This window comes from Neoarius graeffei, chromosome 16, assembly GCF_027579695.1.
Source record: "Neoarius graeffei isolate fNeoGra1 chromosome 16, fNeoGra1.pri, whole genome shotgun sequence".
NCBI classification, from domain to species: domain Eukaryota; kingdom Metazoa; phylum Chordata; class Actinopteri; order Siluriformes; family Ariidae; genus Neoarius; species Neoarius graeffei.
This window is the reverse complement of record NC_083584.1, coordinates 44452331-44466500: the sequence shown is the minus strand read 5'-3', so window position 1 is coordinate 44466500 and position 14170 is coordinate 44452331. Positions and strand designations below refer to the sequence as shown.

The window sequence follows — 14170 nt, the reverse complement described above, 5'->3', positions numbered from 1 at the left end:
GAGGAGAACCACCCTGACCTGCTGCACTGTTTATAAAGAAACTTGGCAACGCAGAGGAGGTTTTAAACACCCTGGCCTTGGGCGCACACCAAACCCATGATGACTGCCTTTGGAGTCATGCACTCACTCACAAATGAAATATTCCTGTACCTCTGAACAAACGCTTTCAAAGGTGTAGAATCATTCTGAGCCATGTCGTGGGGTGAAACGCACACGCATGCACATACGCTGAAGTCTATAATAAGGGTGTGCAAAAATATAGTCCTTTTTCAATTAACCATTGTTTTTTTAAAAAATTTGTTTTTAACATTTGTCTGATTCGATACCAATCTAAGATTTATGGATCAATCTTTTAGGCCAATATGCATTTTGTAGGTGAACAGTTTTCTAGGTTCGTTTCCACTATGATTAAACATAGCCAGAAAATTAAACAGACAAGCTCGGACTAGTAAAGGCTAGTCCCGCCCCTTTAGAGGTCGCACTCCGTTAACTTCTACTATATAGTATTTCCTCTCTCATTTGTATTAAACTGATATCGAATCAAATTGTTAGCTTTTGAATTGGAATCGAATCGGGACATCCGTGCAGATACCCAGCCCTGCCCTATAGACCCCGTCGCAGTAAATGTCATGCATACGTAAGCGGAAATTGCGCGCGCAGCCTGGACCCAAAAAAGACTCAGAAATGCCTAGTTGTTGTGTTGTCGGGTGTCAGAATCGTAGCAGTGATGGGGTTAAAATGTTCAGAATTCCAGCAGGATCTCACCCATTCCAAAAAAAAAATAAATAAAAAAAAATAAAAATCGCCGACGTCTATGACTACAAGCCATCAAACGCGTAGACTGGGATGAAAGCACCATCAAAAATGCGCGGGTTTGCAGCGCCCACTTCATCACAGGTAAGATCAGGCTATTTATTAAATCTTTCTTTTTTATTCTTTCTAGTCTTCGTTTATTGATGTAGCAAAATACTTTGGTAACGTTTGTCTGATTAGCTGGGTCATAGTTACACAATGTAATGAATATTGTTAGCATGTTAACTTAGCTTTGCATGCAGTTGTGTTTGTAGGAGAGGTCTCGCTTGACTCAAGCAGCCCAGATTTTGTGCCGTCATTATTTGTGCATGCCGAAAATCACAATTTTAAAGCAAGGATGGGAAGGTAAAATTGTGTGCCCTCACTCTAAATGCCAACTTACGTTGACTGCTCTAACCTACAGTAGCTCCCGCCCCGTTCAGTTTCATTTCTGCTCTCTGCCTCTCGCTTTTTACGCAGCTCTGATTTCTCTTAGCTGCACTCTTTACACTATCATTCCTTTCATGCCATTCCCTCCTGCAAATTGCTGTTTAGTGTTGGTATTTGCTGTTGTAGCTAAAGCCACATTGCCATCACATCACTGGCATAATTTGATTAAAACAAAATGAATATGAATGTCCCATTGTTAATCGAGTTGTACATGCCCGCACATAACAATCACATGCGTCTAAAGACTTGTAGGCACGAAGTTTTTCGTGGGTGTACACTGAAGTCTGGTCAATAAGGTACGAGTATATATCTGGCCATTGTATACCAGGGAACTTACTAACATCGTCCGTCCACTCTTTAATTAGATACGGATCCGGTAGGCGATGTCCACTTGTTAGAGTTAACTTATTTATGTAGCATTCTCGATCTTGTAACGACAATTGTTTGGCATAATCTGACAGCTCATAATGCCGGTCTATGGGCAGCGCCATTGTTTCTGAGTCCAGGCTGCGCGCGCATCCTGGCAACGGTCGGTTTGTTTACAAACATGCGAAGGGGTCTATAAATGTCTTAATTAAAAGAAAAATCCTTTTTGGAGTCACCGTAGTGACAACTCCATGGAGTTCTGTTAAATGCACTGGATTAGTTTTGGCGTCTAGATATTAAAATCTAAAATCGAGTGCCATCATGGGATAGGGGTCCTGTATAGAAAGACAGGACATACGAGACACTCAATAGAAGGTTTTCTCTGGGCAAGGTCAAAGGTCAACCAATGCTGAGGAGTGTTTCCAGAAGGCTGAAAGAGAATTTATTAGGTGGCAAATAGCAGAAGGAAGGAAGGAAGCTTAAGGCTGTTCTGTAGGAGACGTTTTTCATGGAGCAAAGGCTTCAGGCGGCCTCACACCATTAACTAATAAAAGCATCCGCACAGCTCTAACTGAGTATCGAGCCAGGTCAATGCTGAAATGCTGTTATATTCATCAGTGACTCCCCAAATTCACTGAGAGCTGCTCGTTTCACACCTTTTGGAAGTCTACATTTAGTCTATTGAATGGAATGCCAGGAAAGTCCTTATGTTTACACTTACAGGAAAGTGGATGCAGTGTTCTGGGTAGATGTGCAGCGTTTTGGGCATGAGAAATAAGAAGGCGGCCAAACCATTCTGAGCAACTATGAGAGGACGGAATAAAGCGCAGCAGTAACAGCGTGGTCAGGAGTCGGGCTTTGATTTCATGGCTACATCATTAATGCTAGAAGAACAGGACATGTCACTTGTAGCTTGTGTAACGAACATACTGTGGAAGAAGAAATAAAACCGAAATAGTCATCAAATAAGTCCGCTGAGGATTCATGTGATTTGGTGAATACCCTGAGGTAAACACATTCCTATTTCTAACTATGCCCTGACAAATCAGAGGCTTTTAGGCAGCCTGATAAATAACAGTTGGTTCCAGGAAGAGCACTGTGACCGTTCCAACATCATTACTGCATTTCATACAAAAGATAAACAGAATGACCAGAGATAAAGGACTGAAGTTACTCCTGAAAGGTTTTATTTCAGACAATATATTAACCCAGGAGCTGATTAAGATACACCGAGGCATGGCTATTTTAAAAAAAAGGACACCCTAGCTGTAACCTTCGACTCGGAGGTTCAAAGGCTCTCTCTCTTTTTATAGCCCGTTTCAGGTGACATGATGGTGTTATGCTGTTGATGGTATTCCGACACCATTCCAAGGGAAGATTAAAGATAGCCTTAGCAACAGGGCCAGAGTCTAAAGCATCCTGTTTATTTCCGTGTTCCTCTTTATACCCGCCTAAGGGAGGGAGAAGAGCGAGCAAGCAAGCAAGCAAGCAAGCAAGGCTCTTCCAATTTAGGGCACATCTAAGCTCCAGTTCTCTCGTGTGAGAGTAAGCAAATCTCAGTCCTGACAATATCTGCAGGATAATTAGTTTTGGCTGCCGTAGTCCTTTCCTGAGGTTCAGTCTGCCTGCACCATAACGCAGGCCTTATAGCCTTGATGCAGGGGAATGTGTTCCGAGTGGCCAGTTATCCCACTTCTCAACACTAAAACGTGAGGAGAATGAGGAAAATCTAGAGGAGGAATAATCTAGACAACAGATCACAATATTAGTCTGGTATGATCTTGAAACGAAGCCCAGTTCCCGAGATGTTTTTCTAAAGACCGACAGTTAAGTAGGACATCTAGCACAAAAAAAAAAACACAAAAGTGGTCAGTCTGGTGCAACAAATGTTTTCGCCCAAACGTCGGGATATTGCAAGTTCAGGTCCTGAACTCTCTGGATGTTCAGGATTTCCTCTCTAGGTGAGATGTATGCCTATGTAGAAGACGACTGACGGCACTTTCCTCAGTGCATCACATGGCATTAAAACGTTTCACAGGAAGCGTGTATTTGCCCCACCCTCCCAGCTGGTAGCTCTCATGTAATCAGGAGTGGGTAGAAATTAGCAAGACCAAAAAAAAAAAAAGGCATCAGTGACATTCAAAAGGATGGATTTTAAATTCTTTCCTTTTGAAAAAGGTTTTTAAAACCCTTGCCTGAATAAATACGATTTCGGCAACAGCTTGCTCAGAAACTAAAAAGGTCATCGCAGAGAGCTGCGGCTCCCACACCACACCACACACAGTCCAAAGGTGAGGATCACTATCTGCACGTCCGAATAGTAACCCATTCTCCAAAACACACAGCACAGATAAAATCAGTCAGCAAACAATTGCTTTAATATCATCACCTTTAACTGTTTGACGAGTCCAAAATAGAAGGTTCCACCCTTTGGAATCACAAGCAGAGGGAGCAAATTCCAGAGGAGCGCTTGCACACCGCCGTCATCAAAAGCTGCATGGGTATGACGACGAGCCACAAGCTTCCGGCTGCCGTGGGTGAGGCTTTGCTATTATGAAACGCTCATAATAAAGTCTCGCCTCTTAAAATTGAGCACTGTGCACTTTATTTACACAAAAAGGCGCTGTTATGAACTCCAATATTTCAAGTTTACTTCGAGTGAGCTTCAGAGATCAATCTGAACGTGTCATCTGCGCTATAGTGTGCTGAGGCAGAGGTACATAAGGGGGGCACGATCATTTCACATGTTCTATGTAAAAATAGCAGAATTCCGCAGCTGCCACTTCCCTCCATTAATAAGAGCCAGGTGCGCCCTTCAGAATAAACATGCGTGTTCAAATATTTTCACAGGCCGCCGAGACCGAGTACACATCAATGTCAGCTATTCATCATATTTCTGTGCAGGCAAAGCAGAACAGGCATAATATGATCAGTGCCAAAGCTTGAAAAACAATCGACACTTTTTCTTTGCCGAGACTTGAAACAAAAGGCCTACGGCTGCACTGTCGTTAATAATCCACCCACATCTCAGGCTCACATGGCATCTCTTACATAGGTTTGGTGTTCAGAGGAGCCACCACTTGAACCAAAGCTGGACTTGCACTCTACTTAAAAGTAGCAGGGTTTGGGGGGGAAAGAGAGAAGGGGAAAAAAAACCCCAAACATACACAAAAAAAAACCCCCACCTTTTTATTCCTTACATTTTCATGATTTCAAATGACTCCGTTTTCCTGACTACCAGTTCATCATACTCCTCATGTTCTAAAATTCATTTATTAACTATATTTAACATACCCCCCCCACACACAGACTTTTTTCACCAATTTATATGGAACACCACAACTAATTATCTTTGTACAAGAAGATCCCATTAATCTTAGTCACTCTCCATTAGAGGGGCGGTATGACGGCTGATCCACTATACCGGCTGCAATTCTCCTTAGATACGGATCTTGTCCTTCCCCTTATGAAACAGTTTCGTTTGCAAAAACACAGAATACAATCCACGTACAACGTTATTCAACAGAGCGAAAGAAAGGGGAAGGAAAAAAAAAATTTCCGCTGCAGTATCCACACTGCTTATACGTGGCAATGAACACAGCTTGATGTTACGGAAGGCCTGAAAGTCACTCATGCTGTCTCCATTTCAGCAGCTTTTCACTCGTGTACTCTTGCCAAGTTCTGTCATTGGCTGGTCAGGAATCAAATTAACGTGATTGAGTGTTAGAGACGAAAACATGGTCACATTGTTTATATGCTGACTTTTTTTTTTGGGGGGGGGGGGGGGGGGAGCGGAGAATATGGCTGCACTGAACTGCTAGGAAGATCATTAGGTTAAATCATTTTTTAATGATGTCGCAGGGTTTTTATTGCATAGTGATTGTTATATACATTTTTTTTTTAAAAAGTCCTATATTGGTATTTTTATGAATATTTTCTGTAAACAAACCAAGTGGTTAGCAAAAATGCTGACTGTCATTTGAAACAGGAAACATGAGCAGTAATGTAGCTGTAAGCTATGGCCTGATCTCATCTCATCATCTCTAGCCGCTTTATCCTGTTCTACAGGGTCGCAGGCAAGCTGGAGCCTATCCCAGCTGACTACGGGCGAAAGGCGGGGTACACCCTGGACAAGTCGCCAGGTCATCACAGGGCTGACACACAGACAACCATTCACACTCACATTCACACCTACGGTCAATTTAGAGTCACCAGTTAACCTAACCTGCATGTCTTTGGACTGTGGGGGAAACCGGAGCACCCGGAGGAAACCCACGCGGACACGGGGAGAACATGCAAACTCCACACAGAAAGGCCCTCGCCGGCCACGGGGCTCGAACCCGGACCTTCTTGCCGTGAGGCGACAGCGCTAACCACTACACCACCGTGCCGCCCCCTGGCCTGATCTATGTCTCATCTCATCTCATCTCATTATCTCTAGCCGCTTTATCCTTCTACAGGGTCGCAGGCAAGCTGGAGCCTATCCCAGCTGACTACGGGCGAAAGGCGGGGTACACCCTGGACAAGTCGCCAGGTCATCACAGGGCTGACACATAGACACAGACAACCATTCACACTCACATTCACACCTACGGTCAATTTAGAGTCACCAGTTAACCTAACCTGCATGTCTTTGGACTGTGGGGGAAACCGGAGCACCCGGAGGAAACCCACGCGGACACGGGGAGAACATGCAAACTCCACACAGAAAGGCCCTCGCCGGCCCCGGGGCTCGAAGCCAGGACCTTCTTGCTGTGAGGCGACAGCGCTAACCACTACACCACCGTGCCGCCATCTATGTCTCAATTAAAAAAATAATAATAATAATTAAAACAAATTTTTAAAAAGGGACCGATTTCACTTGCTTGAAGGAGGAGACTGCGAGTGGAGTACTGTCCATTTGTAGTGTCCATCGCAAGCATATTTGTTTATTTTATAATCACTATTGCTCAGTCAGAGTTGGAGTAATTTGCTGAATTTCATTATCTTCATCTGCTTATCCTGTTCCACTCTATTCTACATGAAACTGGAGTTAAAACTCTACACTCATGTCAATGTTTAGTTCATTTATTTGTGCAACAGGGAACCAAAGAATATCAAAAATATCAGCTAATAAATAATGGTGCTTGTAAAACCGAAAGGTCATCATGTTATGTTGTGATCTATATCTGTACTATGATCATTATATATATATATATATATATATACACACACACACACACACACACATATACATACACACACACACACTGGGTGCGATTTGCTGGGGGGGATGGTGGGGATCATCCCCCCCTCTGGTTTTTATCTCTGCTGAAAAAAAAATCCTCGGGGACAACCCCGTCAATAAAACAAACAAACCAAAAAAAAAGTTGACATGACAGGCATGTTGTGACACAGTTTTCTATGGTCTACATTGCACTCGCTTTCAAAATGACCCGAAGTGGCAGCTTTGATGTTCACGAACGTCCCCAGCAAATAGATACATTGTAGATAATAACAATATCCAGAGTGTGAACGTGGATTTAGCGCCATGAATCACATCCTTACTGATGAGCGCAACAGAATGAATGTATCCACACTGACAGCCTTCTTTTCCTCGCTGTCAGTGGGCCAGACGTGCGTTCCTTCCCTGCTGAGAAATTCGCAGAAATGTGGATTAAAGAAGGGCGAAACGCGGCGGATAACGCACCGACGGGAAAGCAGAAAAGGCCACATGAACTGCGCCATCAGAGCAAACTGTTCATTTAGTATTCATGTATTTTAGTGATTTTCGAGTCACTGTCCATTTAATCCGGAGGGAGAGAAACATCACAGCAACGCGACAAGCAATGCGAACTTTGTTGTGTTAGTGTTCGTGTATTTAGTCAGAGAGATAGTAAATTCATCTTCCCATCTCTGGTTTAGTGTTCGTTTTCATTTAGTGTTATTCATTTGATATCATCGGATGTTATTGAGCTGTTAGCCTATTGTTACCTTAATTTTGTGACCTTTCATGATTTAAAAAAAAAAAAAAAAACATCCCCCCCCTTCTGTTTTTTGACAAATCGCGCCCTGTATATATATATATATATATATATATATATATATATATATATATATATATATATATATATATATATATACACACATACACACACACACACACACACACACAATGTACGGTGTGTGTGTGTGTGTGTGTGTGTGTGTGTGTGTGTATATATGTGTACACACATATACATACACAATCACATTTCACTTTTTGACTCGAGTCTTACACTTCTGAGCACGATTTTCAGACGATAACATTTTCCACTTAAGTAGAATTTTTCTGAACATTTGTGTGACATTTGCAGTGTGCGCTCCTGAACAATACAAGCACCACAACCTTAATCTCTCGCTCCTAATCTCTCCTTCCTTCACTCACAGCCTTACACCAGGTACTTTAAAAGAGGAACCGTCCTGAATGACATTTGTCCGTTCTATATTTAGGACTGTTGTGATATAATGGTCTGTTTTTATTGCTACAGCTCTAGCAATCGAAAACCACTCACACAAATTCGAGTCCATTAGCTCTAAAATGGTGAAACAGCCTGGACCCTTCGTGTGAGAAGACATTTTACACTGCTCCAGCTTTTAATAACACCACTAGGCCTTATCAGATATGTTTATCAGTTCAGGTGGGTCCATGCAACCATACTCTGAACTTTCCATTATTAAGCTTCCATTTCTCCTCACCTCACAACAAAAAGGAGATGTTGAGAAGAACAACAACTCTGTCATACCTCAGTCCCTGTCAGTCAACTAGCGCCGACTCTGGTCTTTGTCTTGGCCCACTGATCTTCCAATGCACTTCACTCAACTCGATATGCTCAGGCTTTGTTTACAATAGTAACATTGGCAGCTGTTTTTCCTCAAGGCTAAGATGTGGTTGCATGGGGGGAGGAAAAAAAAAAAAAAAGGTTGACTCATACCTTCATGAGAGTGTGAAGCCCAGAGCTGAGCCATCTGCAGGCTGGGTGGGTTGGGGGCTCTGAAGGCAGGGTCAGAGGGAAGAGAGCTCGGCCCTGCGTGTGGGTTGGATGAGCTCACGTAGCCACTGAGGAAGCTAGAGGCACCTGGGAAGGCATCACCTGCAGGGGAGGGGAGCGAAACACAGCGTTTCAAATCGTCTCACAGGACAACGAGCTTTTGGTTTTGTTTGCAGCACGCCAATCGCATTCCTACAAGGACAAAACCAGCACGATTACTCAGAGGAGCGTTAGGTTAGAGGGCTGTGGTTTCTTTTGTATCTCGGCATGGCCTCAACCTCAAACCCGGTCCTGCCGCAAACATCAGCCGCTTTATTTTCCTTCAAAAACGACGGCTTACTGAGAAGCACGGAGACCACAAGCAGAAATTGGCTTTTGCTTGTAAACAAGTGTCATGAATAATAATAAGTCATCCTACATGTTATGTTAACAGTCATTCCAACAGATTCCAGATGTTCAGGAGTGGTAATGTCTCAAGAAAAGTGGGCTGCTGTGCTTGCGTCCCAGCTCAGAAACAAAGCAGAACATACACTTGGAGGACATGTAGTTCATCCGTGTTGCACCTAGAACTTTCGTGGCTGGGATAAAAATGGCAGCCATGACATTTGCATGGCTACATACAGGGAAGCATTTCAAAGTAGTGAAGCAGCATATATATCACACACAGGGAACAAGAAGACTACCTTTAAAGAAAATGCTTTCTCCTCTTGCCAAACAAGAAAATAAACACAAATACTTCAGATCTGGGCAAAACAATATTCCATGCATAGAGATCAGGGAATTAAACCCAAGGTCCATACATGGCTATACTTTCTGGACCATGATGGTTGACATGGAAGCGCAGTCTAAATTAATGACACCGTCTGCGGTCATGTAGGCTCTCTGCTTCTGCACACAGTGCCTTGAGCATGGGCGGCACCTTCACACACACACACACACTTGTATTTTTCCTCCTGCACATGTAAACAGTCCATTAGCATGTGAAGACAAGAAGGGACAACAAAGCATCAAGAGTAACATGAAGCCTTTGTAGCAGGGGTTAGCATGTGATTAACCTGCCTGAGGAGAGGTCCTGCTCCACCGAGGAGCCACTGGGCTGCGCACGCAGAAGCTTTTGGCGCGAGCAGTTTTTGGGTTGCATCTAAATATTAACCGCAGGGTAGATCAGGCCCATGGTAAGGAAAAGAAAGAAAAGACACTCTGTGGAAATCCACTCTTGGCAGCTTGGTTTGCAGTGAACTGTGCCCAAATCTGTCTCTCTCACACAAATATAAGCACTACTCATCAAACCCAAAGAGAAGAGAAAATACAGGGCTGGCTTTCATCATGATTAGGTAGCACATATATGCAAGAGTAGTCAACACAGGGCAGGAGAGGGAGGGTGACTGAACCGGCCAGGTGATTTGACAAAAGGCAGCAGCGCATTGCTAAGCCTTTTTTTCTATTAGCAATCCGCTCTCTCAAAGCTGCAAATCTGGACAGCATTTCCACGCCAGAGTGGGGGTCGCATCCCTAGACGGCCATGTGCTTCAACTCGGCCTGTTCCCTCGCCGCAAACCAGTAAACGAAAGGAGACACCTTGGATTTCTAAAGCAGAGGACGTACGGACACCACCTCCATCCTGCAGCTCGCTCAGGATCCATTCTAATGCGCCGACGGTGCTTTTTCTTCCTCGGTCCAATTTAAAGCGGCTTTAAGAACCCGTCCTGAAGTGCTTCGAAGCGAACGTCCCGCCCAAGGCAATGCCCGTTCCACCGCCTGGACCTTAAGTGGGAGCAGCTGTTAAATACATAAAGCAAAACCTCAAAGGAGGTCGATGTGCCTGAAAACAACTTTTTCAGCAAGATGTGCTCAAATTGGCTCAACTTAAAGCCGCCTGCGCTGCTCACCTTCGTGTACATCCAACCCGGCTTTGAAGGAACGTCCAAAGCCATTCGGTTCGGATTATTTCAGAAATGTAAACATAACCCATTTGCAAAGGAATGTTTGCCTCTGTAACAGTGCACTTTTCTTCTGTCTACTTCACATCCAGCCTGCTTTATACCAGACACGGTCGTTGTTTCGGACGCATGAGAAAGAGTGAGGAGTTCAGCAGGTCATGAGCAGTTCAGCTTTCTTAATACGAAGGAAAGGGGGGGTGCGTTTTCCCTCCTCCAGCTACAAGAACGCCGTCAGAGACATGCTGAACAGGGCCCTGGAATGTCCTAATTGCTAAGGTTGCTCAACTCGACTGCAACCCACAGGACTTGTGGTAAGCTTTCGCAATCACCCCCCTGCCTTGGGGGAGGAAAAAAAAAAAAAACCACCCCACCCCCCAAGCACCCCCTGTAATTAAAGCCAGACCCTTAAAGACAATTCCAAAAGAACTGTTATAAATTAGACAAAGGAGAGACACTAATTAGAATTCAAGACCTTAAACCAAAGTACAGGAGGGAAAAGGGAGGAAGAAAAAAAAAATTACAATTCTCAAGCCCAGACTTAGCTGCTCTAAAAACAGTGCTGCATTAAGAAAGGCCAGCATTCCAGACATTATATACACAGCCAGAGGAATTGCGTGTAGCGTTACACTTCTTGTTTCATGCTTCACGAGTATCAGAAGTCTACATAGATGAAGAATCTCCACGTGAAAAAGAGAGTAAAGCGTAATGCTGCATTTGCAGCAAGTTTAACTCCGATCTCTGGAACTACTTGCTTCAGGAATCGGCCTGAGATTTAACAACCCTAAACCTAGCAATGCTGATGTTAGTGCTCACTAAAAGGCACAATCTCCCTCTCTCTGCCTGTCTCTCTGCCGAGTTACATGTCGATCCTGAGGCACCAGTGATGCTGACGACTTCTGCTCCTCGAACCTGTCTGATCCATCCCGACACCCTACGTCTGGTTGGAGTCTCATCACATCGCTCCTGTAGAGGACAGCCCTATATGGACAGCTGAAAGTCGCACTTAGAAGACGGCTCTGGACACTTACAGTTTTGCTGTGATGGCTGAGGACTACAATCTTCATGAGAACTTCAGGACTGCAGTTGTCATGAACAGTTTTGCACTCAAGTTTCCATCAATGAACAGCTGATAACGTCAATAAAATAAGCCTCATGCTAAAACTATAATGAATTTCCTGGTTTCACAGTTTTTGACTATATAGGACACTGTTATGGAAGCAAATTATTGTTATGGAAGCAAATTATTACAAATCACGCTGTCTGTTAATCACCCAAATGAGAACGAGTTCCCTTTTGATTCTGGTTCCTCTCAAGGTTTCTTCTCAGGATGGTCTCGGGGAGTTTTTCCTTGCCACCGTGGCCAAAGGCTTGCTCCTCAGGAACAAATTTATTAGAGATAACATTAGCTCATATGTTTGAAGTCTTTATTTTTCTGTAAAGCTGCTTTGCAACAAGGTCCATTGTTAAAAGCGCTATATAAATAAACTGACTTGACGACTGGTCATGCACCAACCACCTTATTCATCTCCTCTCATCTCATTATCTCTAGCCGCTTTATCCTGTTCTACAGGGTCGCAGGCAAGCTGGAGCCTATCCCAGCTGACTACGGGCGAAAGGCGGGGTACACCCTGGACATGTCGCCAGCTCATCACAGGGCTGACACACAGACAACCATTCACACTCACATTCACACCTACGGTCAATTTAGAGTCACCAGTTAACCTAACCTGCATATCTTTGGACTGTGGGGGAAACCGGAGCACCCGGAGGAAACTTACGCGGACACGGGGAGAACATGCAAACTCCGCACAGAAAGGCCCTCGCCGGCCACGGGGCTCAAACCCGGACCCTCTTGCTGTGAAGGCCTCTGCATGCTCTTGCGACAAGGCTTTCGCAGACAGCTTTTCGCAGACAGTTGTAATTTATCGTTGAGCGGGGAGTAATAGGCGTGCGCGATGTTATTCACCGCCACAACGCAAGGGGGCGCGAAGTCGCGAAATCGCTAGGAGTAGTTGGTGGGTGTGGTTAGTGGAGTGTTTATCTTCCGGTTACTGAGCAACAGGTCATTCAACACCGCTGTCCTTATAATGACTTGAACTGGAGTCGTATAGATGTACGTACTTCCTCACTTCCTCGATCAACCGCTCTTCGTGCTGCTCCATCTTCGCTTGTGTTTTTAAAAATGGCGGTCATGAAAACAAAACAAACCCGGAAAGTAGGGAAGCGGAAGTGCGTGTACAGCGGATGTAGAGTGGACCAATCAGAGCCCTCTTGTCTGCGAGGCTGTCTGCGGTGGTCACAAATTTTGGGAGGTGCGCGCAGAGCGTCTGTGAAGGGGGGGGGCTTCGCAGACGCCATCTGTGAGGACTGGGTTGTCAGCATAAATTGGCCCTGAGGCGACAGCGCTAACCACTACACCACCGTGCCGCCCAGCACCTCATTCATTAAAAAAAAAATAAATAAATCAAATTTAAAAAGAACACTTATACATGTTTAGCCTGGTGTAAGACCATGGAAGGGTTACGTTTATTTTTTAGGATACAATCTAGATACAAGAAACAGTCAGGTGTAAATGGGCCGGACCTCTAGCTACAGAGTCTGATATAGGTTTCATCAATAATCACAGTCAAGGACTACCTACTTTCACAGAAGCAGAGTTCAACTGACATGAGCGAAACGCAAAAATGAAATGCAAAAACGAAAACCAAGAGCAAAATTTAAATGCCAACACACAGGAAGTATAAAGTACACCTATAAACCATTCTTGTGACTTCTCTGAAGAGACAAAAGTGCTACAATTCAGCATGTAAATACCAAAAACATGCTTACAAACCAATGAACCATGGATGCCATTATGCAGAATTATATAATACACTACGTTTGCATGCACAAAATATCCCGGTTTTCTGGCTTATCCTGATAAAAAGACAAGATTCCTACCAAGCTGTTTACATGGCTCATGGAAAGAACACTCCACTAATATTCCTGTTTCCATGCATTACCATAAAACATCCTCATGACGTACCCTACATCTACACCCTTTAACTTTATCCTATGAAGGAATTTCCTTTCGTTTCTCACGTCAAAATACGTAAAAGTGGAATGGCTGGTGCTGCTTGTGCCATTTTGTTTCAGTTTTCCGCAAACAAAGCACCTCTCTTTCATTCCTTCAACCACCTTACTGACAAGGACAGTGTTGCAATATTTGTGCATCCAAAAAACCTACTGATATCAAAAGTCTTTCATAATGTACAAATAAAAAAAAAAAAAAAGTTTCCCCTCATGTCCAGAAATGTGGACTTTTCTAACAGACCTGCATCTCTACCCCAGTGCTTGCAAACTGTCACCTAGATCAGGGTTTCTCAACCACTGGGCTGAAATTTTTTTCTGAGTTGAAGCTAATTTTTACTTGTAGTAGGGTACCGTAGCTGGGTTGCAGCGGACATCACATCCGCCTCATTAAGCTACGATCACACTAAAGCTCGCGATGCTTTACAATGGGTTATCGATGAAAATGAGGCATTTTGGTGGCGATATACACATGAGCTAAAAGTTGTGGTCACACAGCAGGAGAAATCTTGACTGTCACGCCTTTGCGCGCTTGAGTTTGGC

General features: G+C 44.0%; 1 protein-coding gene across 3 annotated transcripts in view; it reads right to left on the bottom strand.

Moving 5' to 3' along the window:
* The window catches only part of tnrc18 (trinucleotide repeat containing 18), a 103283-nt gene that overhangs the window by 50256 nt on the left and 38857 nt on the right, over positions 1–14170 (bottom strand). For 2 of the 3 annotated variants that reach the window (XM_060943039.1, XM_060943037.1), the window contains one exon: positions 8562–8720. The exons of the other annotated variant lie outside the window; for it this stretch is intronic. In XM_060943039.1, the coding sequence (XP_060799022.1) occupies positions 8562–8720 (159 nt within the window). The remainder of the gene's footprint in view (positions 1–8561; positions 8721–14170) is intronic. 3 annotated transcript variants of the gene reach the window in all.